Genomic DNA, 16,052 nt, shown 5'->3' with positions numbered 1-16,052 from the left:
TTTTGAAATTTAAAAAAATTTAAAAAACAAATAAATAAAAATACCAGCAAAGAAAGATTAGAAATGAACAACAGCACATGGAGAGATGTTCAACATCACTGGTTATTACAAATCAAAAGTACAAATCAAAACTGAGGTATCACTTCACACTCACTAGTATGGCTTTAAGAAAACAAAGCATAACAAGTGTTAATGAAAATGTGAAGAAATATGAACATTACTGGTAGAAACACAAAATGGTGTGGCTAATGTGGAAACAGTTTGGTGGTTCTTCAAAAAGTTGAACATAGGATTATCGTATGACCCGGCAATTCCACTCCTAGGTATATACTTGAGAAAAATGACCACATAGAAACTTCCAGACAAATGTTTATAGCAGCATTATTCATCACAGCCAAGAGGTAGAAACAAACCTAATGTCTACCAGCAGATGACTGGATAAACAAATTATGGTATCTACATATACATAATGGACTATTATTCAGCAATAAGACAGAACAAAGTACTGATACATGCTACAACTTAGATGAACCTCAAAAACATTATACCAAGTGAAAAAAGCCTGACACGAGAGGTTACACATTACATTGTTTTTTTTGTGTGTGTGTGTGATACATGCAGAACAGGCAATTTCAGAGACAAAAAGATTAGTGGTTACCAGAGGGATAGTGGGAGTGATTACTTAATGAGTACAGGTTATTTTTCTGGGGTGCTGAAAAAAATTTTGAAACTAGAGAGTTGGTAGCTGCACAATATTGTGAATATACTAAATGCTACTGAATTATACACTGTAAAATGGTTAACTGTCTCAAAGAGACATTAGAACACCCATGTTCACAGCAGCATCATTCACAAGAGCTAAGAAATGGAAGCAACCCAAGTGTACAACAACAAATGAATGGATAAACAAAATGTGGCATACACAAACAATGAAATATTATTCAGCCTTGAAGGGCAAGGAAATTCTGACATATGCTACAGCATAGAGAAATCTTGAGGACATTATGCTAAGTGAAATAAGCCAGTGACAAAAAGACAAATGCCATGTGATTCCATTCATATATGGTATCTAGAGTAGTCAAAATCAAAGACAGAAAGTAGAATGATGGCTGCCAGGGGCTGGGAGGAGGGGGTAGTGGAGCATTGTTCTTTAATGGATATAGTTTCAGTTTTGCAATATAAAAACGTTTCGGAGATTGGTTGTACAACAATGTGAATACACTTAACACTACTGAACTGTACACTTAAAAAAAGGTTAAGATGGTTTTATGTTATATGTGTTTTACCACAATTTAAAACAGAGAGAGAGAGAGAGAGAGGCCATGTGGAAGACAGAGGTCACTTATTCTGTGAAATGACCTGCTGTTTCCCCTAGAAAGTTATATTTCTTGTATAACTTTGTTTCCCATGGGGGAAACAAGGAAGAACTGAGCATACTGTCACTTCAACAGGGACAAGGAAAGAAATGTTCTTTCATGGCCTTAGTCTTTGCATTAAGTGCATCGAGGTCAATCCTGTTGGATTAGAAATGACATACATGGTACCGGGACCCACCACAATGACCCACAGCAGTCAGAACTAACACAGCATGACCCTCTTTCCTCCTACGGTCCTTGGTTACCCCCGAGTAACTCTGAGCAAGATAACCAAGCATCCCATGGGGCTGACACATGGGTCAAACAGATGAGAAGGATGAACACAGACTAGATCTGATGGATGAGAGGGACTCGACCTGCTATTGGTGGCTTTGAATATGGAGGAGGAGGACCCAGAGCCAAGGAGCATGGGCAGCCTTACAAGGCAACCAGGAGCAGACAGCCAGCATGAAGGTGTGGACCTCGGCCCTACACCTGCCAGGAACCAAATTCTGCCAACAACCAAATGAACAGCAAATATTCTCTCCTATGGCCTCCAGTAAGGAACATGGCTCTCCTGACGCCTTGATTTTAGCTCAGTGTGAAGTGGGTCAGACTTCTGACACATGAAAACATAATGTAAGAAAACAGATATAGATTACTTTAAGCAAAAGGGGGGAAAAAAGGCCGGGCGCGGTGGCTCACGCCTGTAATCCTAGCTCTCTGGGAGGCCGAGGCGGGCGGATTGCTCGAGGTCGGGAGTTCAAAACCAGCCTGAGCAAGAGCGAGACCCCGTCTCTACTATAAATAGAAAGAAACTAATTGGCCAACTAATATATATAGAAAAAATTAGCCGGGCATGGTGGCGCATGCCTGTAGTCCCAGCTACTTGGGAGGCTGAGACAGAAGGATCGCTTGAGCCCAGGAGTCTGAGGTTGCTGTGAGCTAGGCTGACGCCACGGCACTCACTCTAGCCTAGGCAACAAAGTGAGACTCTGTCTCAAAAAAAAAAAAAAAAAAAAAAAGGGGGGGGGGGAAAGTTGTATGTTATGAAAATTTCACCTCAATTTTAAAAAACTTTCAAAAAATAGAGAACTATATTTTCAGTGATGTGTCTGGCAGAGAGATACTAAAGAGCAGACTGGTCTATAATCCTAGCACTCTGGGAGGCCGAGGCAGGTGGACTGCTCTAGGTCAGGGGTTCAAAACCAGCCTGAGCAAGAGCGAGATCCCATCTCTACTATAAATAGAAAGAAATTAATTGGCCAACTAATATATAGAGAAAAAAATAGCCGGGCATGGTGGCACATGCCTGTAGTCCCAGCTACTCAGGAGGCTGAGGCAGCAGGATTGCTCGAGCCCAGGAGTTTGAGGTTGCTGTGAGCTAGGCTGACGCCACGGCACTCACTCTAGCCTGGGCAACAATGCAAGACTCTGTCTCAAAAAAAAAAAAAAGAGCAGACTGGCAATAGAAAATACAATCACATTTTATTTAGTTGTACAAACTCCTATGTGTCATCTGTTTATTAGAGTCCCTGGCACAACTGAATTGCATACAGTCCACTGTAATGAAAACACCCTTGTTTCCAAATTCTTCCCCTTACCTTAGACAGTCTGACTGCGTGGGAGTGCTGTGCGGCCTCCAGCTGAGACTGGGTGAGCTGCAGCTGCTCCTTCAACACGTCGATCTCACCCTGGAGCTTATCCGTCTGTGCCTTTTTCCTATACTCTGTTGCAACAGAAAATCTCATTAACACACAGACGCTTAGGAAAAGCATCTGAAAGCTTATATATGGGGTACGAGCCTACTGACAGGACAAAGGAAGCTGCTCTTACTTGGGATATTATTACTTGTTTCATGCCACCTGAGCCAATTTTTGCTCTTAAGTGTTTATTTGGGGTGCTTCGTTTATTTTGGAGCACTGAATTATTTTCAGCAGATTCTTTTAGCCGCTGTGTTGAGGTTGGATTATCCTAGAGGGACGGTGTGAGAGGCCTGTTCAGGAAGCAATAATGGTGACCCAGCAGCACCCTGAGCTCTTCTTAGAGATGCCTGTCTCACTCAGAGGAGGGAAGCAATGGCTTCCACTGCAGGTACCACCATGCTCATGTCTATACGGGCACCAATCCTTCCAGCTCCCACCGAACTTTCCTGAGGAGTCGGTCAGGGCTAATACAAGCAGAGGGCTGGCACTGGCATTTGAAATGCAAACTTGGACTATACCCTATCAACCGGGGCAAAAGCGAGGGGCTGAAAAGTTGTAAAAGGAAGCAACAAGTGAAGGGAAGAATACTTATGTACATGTACTTACATGCAGATGTACACATGACTGAATGGATATACATGTGTCTGTGAGTGCAGACATGAAAGGTATGGAAACCAAAGTAGAAAGTCAGAATCTCAAAGATGACCTGAAGAAATAATACTCATTTCAGAGTCTGAAACCCTTTCTGGAATGAGTATGAGATAGAGTAAGATACTGAAACAGAAGAGAAAGAAGGTCAGTTTCACGCTGAAGAATGATAGATTAATTAAAATATTTCAAACTTTTCCAATATATTGCTCAATTTTATCAGTGGTCCAAGGCTTATAAATGGAATTGTATCCTGTTTATTTTGTTTCTACAAAGCTTAGCTATTCCCTGAATAAATCTCTTTACCTGAAATGAGCAGGAAAGGAACCCAGGTACTAAGTAATAAGCCAAGTACACACATCTAGATACTGCCAACATCTAAGACCAGAACGAGAAATTCTGTGGGTTACTGCAGCAATCTACAGAAAGCTTTCAACTGCTGGTGGAGAAAGACACCTTGCATTCTTTGCTTTGAGAACGTTTCAATAGTAAGCCCCAAGCCCCTCCCCTCTCTTCTATCTTTATTTCAACCTCTATATTCTGGCTCCCATCAGCACCCAAACACATCTTAGTATCTCCCACATCAAACAAAATGAAAATTTTCCCTTGGTCCCAGACGATGTCCATATGATGCCTCCTGTCTCTGCTCTCCTTCCCAGCAAACGTTACCAAAATCAATGTCTGGATCTGATAGGACCACTCCCTCACGATTCTCAGCTCAGCTCGCCAAAATCGGGCTTTTGTCCCCTGCAGTGCACTGAAGCTGCTGAGTCAAGGTCACCAACAACTTCATCTTGACAACAGTGGTCAATTCCCAGTCTTCACCTTACTCTGCACGGTAGGAACATTCAATACAACCGACCATTGCACCCTTTTAAAAATACTTTTTCCTGGGTTTCCATGACAACACACTCCCTAAGTTTCCTTCCTGCCTTGACACAGGCTACGTCTCACTCTCTGCCGCTGCTCTTCTGGAGCTCCTAGCATTGGAAGGGCCTCAGGGCTGGGCTCGCCATCTTCTCTTCTCTGTCAAGGTGATCTCAGCCAGCCCAGCCCTAGCCAAACGTGTCCTGGGTTTTGATCTCCAGCCTGGGTCTCCACCTCAAGCTGGAGCCTGCCAGCACCCCCACTTGCACGTCTATTGTATGTGTGATGTCAATGTACGCTTGGCCAACACAAATTCTCCATTCTCCTTCAAACTGCGTCCCACCCCAGGCAGGAGACACCACTGCCATGCACCCAAACACGGAGGACAGAAACCCAGGATTACCTGTGCTTCTCTTTTGCTGTCACGCTGAGTCACACCTCCATGGGCTCTGGGCCCACATGCATCCTTTCCATCTTCACCTCCCACCTGCTCCGGACCACACGAGTTGAAGCTACCAACTCCCTCACCGGGTCATGGCTACAGCCTCCTCACTGATCCTTCTGTTTCCACTGTCACCCTACAGTGTAATGTCCGCCTGCAGCTAGCAGGGTCATTTTAAGGTCCAGTTTAGATCAAGTCCCTGCCTACCTAAAATCCTCCAAGGGCTCCCCATTCCACCCACATTCCAGCCCAGGGCCCCCACGGCCTCCGTAAGCAGGTCCCGCCTCTCTGGCCTCACAGTACACCATGGCCTTACTCACTCACTCACCTGCACCAGCCTCCCGCCGTCCCGCAAACATGCAGCCTGCTGCCCCTCACAACCCTTACAACTGGCTATCCCTTGGCCTGGGACACTCTTTTCCCAGGTTTTCACCAGGCTGAAACCTCCTCCTCATTTACAGTCTCAGAATACATATTTGCCTCCTTGGCGAGGCCTTCCTTGACAACCCAGAGTCACTCCCCACCCTATTCTCCTGTATTATGATCTTCATCACACCTGCCTCATTGAAAAGAATGGCTTGTTTGGTTAAATGTGTCTCCTTAGTTCCACAATTAGAATGTAAGACTCGGGAGAACAGGACTCTGGTTTTGCTTGTGGCTGTACCCCAGCACCCAGTGCCCTGCACAGGCATAGTAAGGGCTTGATGTTCACTTACTGAAAGAACAAGGACTAGGATGCTTTCTTTTCAAAGGATTGAGAAATGCATTGGACCATGTATCGCTGCAAAAAGAAAAAGGGGGCAGAAAGAGAATAATGCTGAAACAGAGCCCATTACTCACCAAGGTGAGAATCTTCAGGGTGGCGGCGCTGAATGTGACTTTGTAGAAAAGCTTGGTTCATAAAGGCCTTGTCACAGAAATGGCACTGAAAAGGAGACAGCAACAGATCCAAGTGTCTGTAATGAGCATCTTAATTGTAATTAAAATTCAGGTACCTGAAGTACCACCTCCTTGGGGCTTTCTCCCACAAATACACCACCCTGGCAAGAGATACTGAGAGCATAGGCTGGGATCGCTTGAGGTCAGGAGTTCAAGACCAGCCTGAGCAAGAGTGAGACCCCGTCTCTACTAAAAATAGAAAGAAATTAGCTGGACAACTAAAAATATATAGAAAATATTAGCTGGACATGGTGGCACATGCCTGTAGTCCCAGCTACTCGGGAGGCTGAGGCAGGAGGATCACCTGAGCCCAGGAGTTTGAGGTTGCTGTGAGCTAGGCTGACACCATGGCACTCACTCTAGCCTGGGCAACAAAGCGAGACTCTGTCTCAAAAAAAAAAAGAAAGATACTGAGAGCATGACTACAAAGAGAAATATAAAATTAGGGCATTCTTCCCAAACTGGACACAAGGCAGTAAAGACCGTCTCATCACAGTTAAAGTAGCCCTTCTGGTGTATTCTGGAAGCCCTGATGCTGTTCCTGCCAGACTGGTGGCTCCCACCCTATCACCAACAACTTGTTCATGACACTCCAGCCACGCTAGCCTTCTTTCTATCCCTCAAGCACGCCAACCTCAGAGCCTTTCTTTGCATTCTCTGTTCCTTGCCTGACGTTGCCTAGACCCTCCTGTGGCTGGCGCCTTCCTGGCATTCAAGATGTCGTTCATGGAGGACCTTTCTTACTGGGGATGACCATACGTCCTCAACGAGATCTTCCCTGGAGATCCTCCCGCCAGTCACTGCCACGTCACATTGTCTTATTTTCATCAGTGTACATCTCACCAGCTAATATTTTCACATTTATTTATTTCACTGGTTTAGTGCTTCCTGTCCATTCCCTCCAGAATCTAGAATGTAGCTTCCTGAGGGCACGGACTCTGCCTGTCCTATCCATGGCTTTATCCCCAGAGCAAGGCATTAATACGTGACTAAAAAAAAATGTGTGGAAAAATATATGGCCTACTAAAATGAATTTTCTGAGAAAAAAAAAATCAATTCCACCGATATCTCCATTTTTCCACTTTAACATTGATTCAAATTTTAGGCAAAAATTTCATTTGCTTCATCTGTAGCCTCACCCCTGGATTACTGTGAAGTAAATCCCACTTGTAAGTATTTCCGAATATATCTCTAAAAAGACTTTCTTTTAACACAATAATAATACCATTATTCCACATTCTAAAATGTGAAAACTAAATCCTTAATATCGATAATACCCAACCATTTGTTTGTCTTTCCCTAATATTTCACATATTGTCTTAGGAAAAAATTTCAGTTTGTTTTGGAACAGGATCCAAATGGGGCCCAACTCCTGAAACTGGTTTTTAGGTCTCTTAACTCTCTACCAGTCCATAGGTTTCTCCTGCCCCTCTTTTTTCCTTGCTATCCTTTTGCTGACGGGACCAAAGCTTGTCCTGCAGAGTTTCTCTCAGTCTAGATTTTGCTATTTTCATCTCTGTTATGTCATTGAATACGTTCTGTTCACCATCCTGCCGTGCTCTTACTCAGTCTAACTGCATCCAGACTTCGGTCTTTGGTTTCTAAAACCGACGTTCTGGCATATTTCTCAGCAACTGCATTTCGGAGAATCCTTAAAGCATCTCTTCTGCTCATGATAACTGCTCTGGTTCACCCACAGGACTTCAGGGACTGCCCGCACTGACTACGATGTAGGCTCCGGGGCTGTGTGGAAAAGAAAGGAAGAGGACACCCTGCCTTCCTCATTCCCTGGCGACACCTGTGTTCACATGTGGCCAGAAGGGACTCCAACAAGTTGTTCCATCTGATACCAGCCCTTTGCAACCTCCAATTCCCTCAGGCTACAGCAAATAGGAACACGACATACCCAGCCTTCAAGCTGTAATACTGCCACTCTGTCCAAGCATGAGTAAGATGAGAGAAATGGCACAGTAATGACAGAGATGGTGTAAACACACCACCCTATTGGGGAGGGGAGGAAAGAGGGAAAGGGGGAGGGAGGAGGGAAGGAAAGAAGGAAGAGAGACGAGAAAGAAAGGAAGAAAGGGGGAAAACGGCATGCAAAGATAAAAATTACTGAGGGCAGGGGGCTCTATAAATCAAGGAAGGAACAAAAAAGATGTTCTTTACAATCTCTTCGTTCACACCGCAGAACACAAGAGGAGCGTGTATTCTATAAAAACAAGATGGTTTCTTAAAAACTGGAATGAGGTGAAAAAATAAACATAAAATGCGAAAAACAAAATAAGAGCCAAAACATCATTGCAGAAGAAATAAATCAGAAAAAGCTAAGAATAAAAGAGATAACTGTTGAGTCTGGGTGAGGTGGCTCAAGCCTATAAACCTAGCACTCTAGGAGGCCGAAGCGGGAGGGGTGCTTGAGGCCAGGAGTTCGAGACCAGCCAGAATAAGAGTGAGACCCTGTCTCTACAAAAAATAGAAAAATTAGCCTGGTGTGATGGTACATGCCTATAGTCCCAGCTACTCGGGAGGCTGAGGTAGGAGGATTGCTTGAGCCCAGGAGTTTGAGGTTGCATTGAGCTATGATGATACCACTGCATGCTAGCCTGAGCAACAGAGACCCTGTCTCAAAAAAAAAAAAAAATTATCCTCTAAAAAAAAAATTTATCCTCTAAACCTTTTTGAATTTTCTTAAAAAGATAGTTATATATACATGATAAATGTGTGTGTATGTATGCATTAATATAGATTAATTTTTTTTTTTTTTTTGAGACAGAGTCTCGCTTTGTTGCCCAGGCTAGAGTGAGTGCCGTGGCGTCAGCCTAGCTCACAGCAACCTCAAACTCCTGGGCTGGAGTGATCCTTCTGCCTCAGCCTCCCGGGTAGCTGGGACTACAGGCATGCACCACCATGCCCGGCTAATTTTTTTTTTTATATATATATCAGTTGGCCAATTAATTTCTTTCTATTTATAGTAGAGACGGGGTCTCGCTCTTGCTCAGGCTGGTTTTGAACTCCTGACCTTGAGCAATCCGCCCGCCTCGGCCTCCCAAGAGCTAGGATTACAGGCGTGAGCCACAGCGCCCGGCCAATATAGATTAATTTTATATACAGATGAATGAGATAAACTTCTATATGGAAGAAGTATCCCTTAAAGCATGTTAGATAAGGAAAAAAAGGAACATGATGAATTAAGAAAAGTGATCACTCTATTAACCATTCACAGAAAAGAATCTGATGCTCTTTCTTTAATAATCTCAAAGATAGAATATGTTGAATTATGAAAACATGAAAAAGATTTAGTGTAAAGAAATTAACATGAGAACTCAGGATTCCTTCCTTCACCAAAACTAAGTAGGATGGAAGCTCTTTATTCTTCCAGATGTTTTTTGAGACCTCTCTAAGACAACTGCCGGGAATGGTGGATAAAGAAACCAACATTCCCGCTGTGCCTACTGGGACAGATCCTGTCACATCCTTATCTTATTTAATTTCCACAGCAACCACTGTATCCATGAAGAAGTCAGAGCTCAGAAACACTAAGTCAGTATTATCAGTCGTATATTTTAACCTATATCTCTCTGATTGCAAAATGCATGCTTTCTCTACTCCCCAACACTTGTCTCCAACTCAAATAGCTGAATAATTGGAACCAGGAGCAGAAATTCACTGATAAAAATCTGCCAAAATCTGCCTGTGTTGCTGGCACATGAAGAGGAATCTGAGTATTTCAGCTATGTAAACACAAGGTCTTCTTACAATGAGTCTAAGTCCTGTTATAATCCACTGGCAAGCACAGTGCTGGTATATTGAAATTTTGAAAATTTTAAAAATAATTTGATAGTTAGATCATTGGTACACACTGGCCTTTATACATGGCCATCAGACTTCCCCAGCTGTTGGGAGGTCTCTATTAAACATAAATTCATGACTGCATCTTAAAGTTAAATAACTATTTAAACAAAATCAATTGTCTTTCCACAAATTTTATCAGGGGCCAAACATCCCCACTGTACAAACCTGGAGTTACAATGATTATAACATCATGGAACCCACCGGCTTATGAATCACTAATTCCTACAGCATCCGTACCGTGGCCTATGGCCGTCTTTTCTATACTCCCCATTATTCAGCGGGCTCCTAAAAAAGGTCTGCAATTCACAAAGAGATCACGGGTTGTCACAGCTCACTACTGGGAAGCCACTGCAGAAACCATGCTTCTTGTGCATCACCTAATGCAGCGGTCCCCAACCTATTTGGCACCAGGGACTGGTTTCATGGAAGACAATTCTTTCACGGACCGGGGTGGGGGTGGGGGTGGGGTGCAGAGCTCAGGTGGTGATGTCAATGATGGGAAGCAGCTGTAAATGCAGATAATACAGATGAAGCTTAGCTTGCTCGCCTCCTGCTCACCTCTGCTCACCTCCTGCTGTGCAGCCCAGTTCCTAAGTTCATGGAAGGCAATTTTTGCTTTGGGGAGGGGGGAGTCCAGATCTAATGGGGATCTGCAGAGGACTGCAGATCTAATGGAGTTCTGAGACCAGCCCTAACAGGTACTATTAATGTCCCCATTTTCCAGACAAGGAAACTAAGGTTTAGAAATTAAACAGCTTGCTCAGTGGACAGCTAGGATTCAAATGCAGGCAGTCAAACTCTGGAATTGTTACACACACAGACTCAATAAAAACATAATGGCAAGCCATTTAACAGGGAACAGAGTGTACCTGTACTACATTAAGTAGGAAAAGATGGTCTAGTCACGCCTACCTCTTTGAGGTCACACCTGAGCATACCAGTCAACAGTGTCATTTAGAGTCTGTGGAGTTGTCTGTCAGGAGTTGGCAAGTGTCACTCGTTTAATAAAGTTGAGTCATTATCTCTTTGTCCTTACATATCATTCACATTTCAAAAATCTTTACTTACTAACAGCTATTTCTATGGTAACCAAAGGAATAAAAAAATTTATAAACATAGAATTTCTGTATGTTACAGATTTTAACCTTTCAGTAGATGACTACCAAAGCTAGAGTATAATGTACTTTTTTAAAACGTTTACATAAAATCCATTCTATTCATTGTACAAGAAAAAAGCCATCTTAGCACTATTTATAAATACTTAATTTTTAAATTGCATTTACAAAACAAATAGGCAATTAGTGATGTTAAATACCATTCGAAGATTATACCTCAGGGTTGTCTATCCAAAGTCAAACACTAGTCTTTCTAACACTGTTCTTTCCAACTGTTCACCTATCTTAAGTACACTTCTCTCAGCATTCCTGCTGGGTTAGTCCTAAGGAATGCTAATTGCTCCACTTTTTCTGCCCTAAACCCAGTTCTCCAACATTCAGGCAAGCTTCTGCCCCAATAGTCCTAAATCCAATGAGGGCGTTTAAACCATAGTTAGCCAAAATGACTAGAAAGTATGGGTGTAAAATTAATCTTGTCAATCTGTTGCTTACTTCGATATCTTTATCAAACATTGTTTATACCTTTTGAACTTCCTCCCACTAATCCATAAAAAGGACATGCTTTGGTTTCTGTTATATTCAAAAATTGCAATATTTATCTTGGACTCAATGTCTAATCTATAACAGTTAGATATGAAGACCAGAAAAATGAAAATGTCTCATTCTTTAAGATACTATTATTATGTAAGTGGATGTTCTTGCTCTTAGGAAATATACATATCGAAATATGTAGGAGGATTCAACTCACTGTGAAATGGTTTAAAAAGTAATAACGATATGTATATAGAGATAGAGAAAATGCGAAGAAAGTTAATAATTGGTGAATCTGGGTTAAAGGCATATGAAAGTTATTTGTACTCGTCTGGCAACTTTTCTGTCAGTTTGAAAATATTTCAAAATTTTTAAAAAATGAGAGAAAACCCACAAATTTAAACATCCCAGATCATTTGGGGCTGACCAACAGCAATCTGTGCATGGTTGATTTTTCATGACAGCGATTAGGAGGAGGAAACGGTTTGAACAATCAGTACTTAAAGGACTTCAATAAAACTGCTGACAACGTTAGTTGTTTAATTATTAATCCCCTGGTTGTCTGCAGAAGGTATTCAGCCATGTCATTTGTTGGCTAAAATGACTGTTCTTCCTTAAGTAGGCTTTGTCTCCTGACATCCAGTGCAAATCTTTAAGAGTGGTGATACAGGTAAGGCCTCTCAAATGGGAACTGTGTCGACTTACTGGATTATGAATATGCTCACAAGTGCGGTGCCCCACCTGGTAATAGCTGGCTTTGGCCTCGATCATCAGCTGCTGGGTGGAGATCATCTTCTTCCTGCGTTTACACTCTTCCTTGAGCAGCTTGATCTCCCCAGCCTGCTTGGAGATCAGCTTCTTGCTCTGCTCGCCGTCGCTGTGGCTCAGGCGCAGCCGCTCCTCCAGGGTGCGCAGCTGCGAGGTGAGGAACTCCTGCGAGTGCAGCAGGTACTCGATGGTGAGCTGCGCCAGGCGGATGAGCTTCAGCAGCACCGGGTCCACCCCGGACTGGCAGTGCGGGCACTTCTCGTCCTCCAGCTTGCAGAAGGTGATGTTCATGATGTTCTCCTGCAGCGTCAGCACGTCCACGGCCCCCGCCACCTTGTCCACGTCGATGGCGCTCAGCCGCCGCCAGTCCACGCTCTCCAGCCGCGGCCTGAACTGGAAGAAGGGCACGGGGCCCGAAGCCGAGCTGGGGGGGACGCAGGCCATGGCAGCAGCGCCCGCGGCGGCCGCAGAGGCTTCGGGTCCCTCGGGGCAGCCGGCGAGGGGGTAGTAGACGTGCTTCTGGAAGGGCTGCGGGAGAGAGAGAGAGCACGGCGGGAGGCGGGGGTGGGATGGGAGGCGGGCGTCCCGTCGGGCCGGGTCGGTGGTTCGCAGCCCGGCCTCCCCGGGAGGGCACCCCCGGCCTCCCGCCTCTTACCATCCTTGTATGCCAATCCGCCGCCTCTGCTTGCACCGGACGTGCGGGCCGGTCTCGTCTACCCGGCTGGGGCCGCCTCGCAGGCCGCCGCCGCCACTCGCCTCGGGAGCTGGAGAAGGCCGGGTCCCCAGCGGCGGCGGCGGCGGCCTAAGGTCTGGGCGTCCAGGCCGTTGCTATGGCAGCGCCCAGGTCCGGACGGAGGAAAGGGCGCGCCGCGCGCTCAGCGTGCGCCCAGGGCCCTGCGGGACCAGAGAAGACCTCGTGGACGAGCCCGAGTAGGCACATCTTCCCACCCCGACAGGGCACCACCCGCCCTGGCCTTTGCGGAGGGCCACTCCACGTCCCTAAGGCAGGCGTGGGAAGACACGCCCTTGGGAACTTCGGGTCCTAGCTGCCATCCTATGCTTATTTACTCCTGTCCATGCCCTAGATTTTGAGATTGGAAATATCTTATTCATCCTCATCTTTTACACACAATTTAGAGAACGTCAAGCAATAAAGCTCTATAAAATTAAATGGGCGGAGGGGGACTGGCTGCAAAAGGGCATGAGAAAACTTCTGGGGTAACAGAAAATGTTCTACATTTTGATTGTGCTGTCGATTACCTGGGTATATACATTTGTCAAAATTCATCGAATTGTACACTGTAAGGGTGCATTTTGCGTGTTAAACCTCAAGCACGTTTACAAAATTAAATTTGTAGTTCATCATATTTGATAGCAGGCTTTCTAAATTTCTTGCATCCAAGATACTTTCTAAGTGGAGTCTTCTATGGGTTGGCATCCTAAATACTACATTTTGATAAAAGTACAAACCAAAGAACTTCTCCAGATATGTAATACTTGTCTTTCCAAAAGCATACATTCTCAAAATACTGAAGACAAAAACAGATGAAGGGGAACTTTAACCACCAGCTTTATCATCAAGTTTTACAAGCCCATGGTATTTATTTACCTTACCAACTTGGCTGGCGGCTGCATTCTGTTTTCTGGAGAGGCTAAAATACTTTTAGCAGCAACTCGTAGACCTCAGGCCTCTCATTCTTTGGGTCTTTTGGGGGCCACCAGTGGTTACCACAGATATCGATAAACTGAGGAAAAGCCAGACATTCCTCAATCCACCGGGGAGTCCCTGCTTGGACCAACCATCAGGAATTTTTTTTTCTTTCCTAACAGCCAAATATATGAACAGAAGAAAGGAAAATACAATTCAGAGTAACTGGAAGCAAAGTTCTAATATCAAATATTTTTAGCACTTTCCAGATATTGCGAACCAGAAACAAACCCATACAAAAGTATCCAGGAAATAAAGCATGCACTTCCTATGGCTTCATGTAAATTATACGTACAAATCATTTTTAATGGGCCTTTAGATTAAAAAGAACTATTAACGATTCACTGCAGCCTAGCATAAAAGTCCTAAAGACTGACCGTTCAAAGATCGAGTCTTCCAGATACCTGCTGCCTGACCTAGAGCAAATTATGTCACCCCTTGCCCTCAAGTTTCCCCATCTGCTTAAGGGCATCAGGACACCGACCTGGCAGGTCTGTGGACTCTGGGCTCCATCCACTGGGCTACAGGATCAGCGGGAACAAGGGCTGTGGTCTCTCTTGCTCACCGATATATCCCCAGCACCTAGCGCAGGACCGACACGGAGAAGGCGTTCAGAATTTGCCAAAGGACCACGTGAATAAAAAAAAAAAAAAACCCATAGAACGACTTAGGCCCTTAGTTAAGGAACTGTCAGCTCCCGGCCCCTTATCCCTTCTATTTCGCTGCCTCTGGCTTGTTGGAGATCATTAACCCATGCTCGGGGCCGAGAGCTGAGTGTGGGGGCGGCCAGCTCGCCCCACTGCGGTCCTGGCACGGAGGCGCGCGGGCCCAAGGCGCCCATTCCTGCTCGCCGCCCCCACTCCAGCCTGGGGCGCCGAGCCGCTGGCCATCCTTGCCCCCTTCGGTGGACTCTCGGTCACAAGATGGCCGGAACGCTAAGAAGGGGGCACGCTTTCCCGTTCCCTCCGTCCCCGATCCTGGGCAGGGCCCCCCAGCCTTGCGCGGCGTCTCCCGTCCCGGGCGCGTGGCACGGCCGGCCAGCCGAATCCGCAGAGACAAAGGCCGAGGGACGCGGGCTGCTCTGGGGCCTTGGCGCCCCTCCTTGGAAGGCAGACAGGGAGTGGGGGCTGCGGCGGCGTCCCCGGCTGGATGGATCTGCAGTGGCTCGGCTCGCGCCTGGCAGAGGCGGCGGAGGGCCCGGCTTCGCCCGCACTGAGACGCCCAGTCTACCACCGGCTCCCGCGGGCGCCGGGCGCATCCCGGTCTCGGCTCACCCCAGCTGCGCGCTCCTGGGCGGGCGCCGGGCGCTGCAAGCGGACGGGGGCGACACGGGGGACCCAGATCCGAGGGGCGCTGCTGGCGCAGGCAGGGCCCGCAGAGGCCGGGGAGCTGCCGAGCTGCGAGAGGCGGGCCGGCTCCTTCTCGCAGGGCGCAGGCTGAAACGTGTGTCTCGCCTGGGCAAGTTGTGGCGAGACGGGTCGCCTCGGCGCCGCTCCGGGTCCTCGCAGACTCCGGGCCGCGGACAACTCGGGATCCCCCACCCCCCTCCCGCCCCCCTCCCCTGCGCGATCTCCTTTCTGCCTCTTCCCTGCGCCGCCCGGCTCCTCTGGCAGCTGGGCGGGACCGCGCGGGTCTAGACCGCAGCGCTAAAATGCGCTCCGCCAATCCGGCAGCTGGCGCAGACACGTGGTGCCGGGGCGCTCTCCGTTGCAGGCGCGGGATGCTCACCCCGGGAAGGCTTTTCAAAGAGTAACCAGATTCGCTCCTACACTCTGGTTGGCCTGGGCCTCAGCAACCGATTTCCTGCAGGGACTTTACGTGAATTCTTCCAAGATGAGATGCATTTTAATCGCAGAAGTCTGCAGATGCAAGGGACCTTGAAGAGGCTGTTTAATGCAGCCCCTGCATTTGAGTGACGTGGAAAACTAGATTAGGGACTTTTTGACAGACCACTCTAGGATTGAACCCCACGTAGGTGTCTGCTTCTCTTCCCGTTATACCCTCTTTCGGATGAAAAAGCGTGGACCTCTGTTGGTAGAAAATCAGGCAGTGAGAGTTGGGGGGAGAAGCCATGGGCTAGGAGTAGTGTTCCTATTCTTTAATAGGAATAGAAACTGG

At 46.4% G+C, this 16,052-nt stretch overlaps 1 protein-coding gene across 4 annotated transcripts in view; it reads right to left on the bottom strand.

Annotated features, from left to right (window-relative positions):
- Positions 1–15,506, bottom strand: part of DZIP1 (DAZ interacting zinc finger protein 1) — a 63,834-nt gene extending 48,328 nt beyond the window's left edge. For 2 of the 4 annotated variants that reach the window (XM_076009338.1, XM_076009337.1), the window contains exons 1-7: positions 15,209–15,506; positions 14,419–14,516; positions 13,836–14,049; positions 12,882–13,120; positions 12,200–12,754; positions 5,859–5,943; positions 2,960–3,084 (exon numbers count right to left, since the gene is read on the bottom strand). In XM_076009338.1, the coding sequence (XP_075865453.1) occupies positions 2,960–3,084; positions 5,859–5,943; positions 12,200–12,754; positions 12,882–12,884 (768 nt within the window). In that variant the 5' untranslated portion in view covers positions 12,885–13,120; positions 13,836–14,049; positions 14,419–14,516; positions 15,209–15,506. The remainder of the gene's footprint in view (positions 1–2,959; positions 3,085–5,858; positions 5,944–12,199; positions 12,755–12,881; positions 13,121–13,835; positions 14,050–14,418; positions 14,517–15,208) is intronic. The other 2 variants (XM_076009335.1, XM_076009336.1) reach the window with 2 other exon arrangements.
- Positions 15,507–16,052: the final 546 nt, after the last annotated feature.

Source organism: Microcebus murinus, chromosome 13 (genome assembly GCF_040939455.1).
Source record: "Microcebus murinus isolate Inina chromosome 13, M.murinus_Inina_mat1.0, whole genome shotgun sequence".
Classification (NCBI taxonomy): domain Eukaryota; kingdom Metazoa; phylum Chordata; class Mammalia; order Primates; family Cheirogaleidae; genus Microcebus; species Microcebus murinus.
The sequence above is the reverse complement of the archived record's forward strand: the minus strand, read 5'-3'. Positions and strand labels throughout refer to the sequence as shown.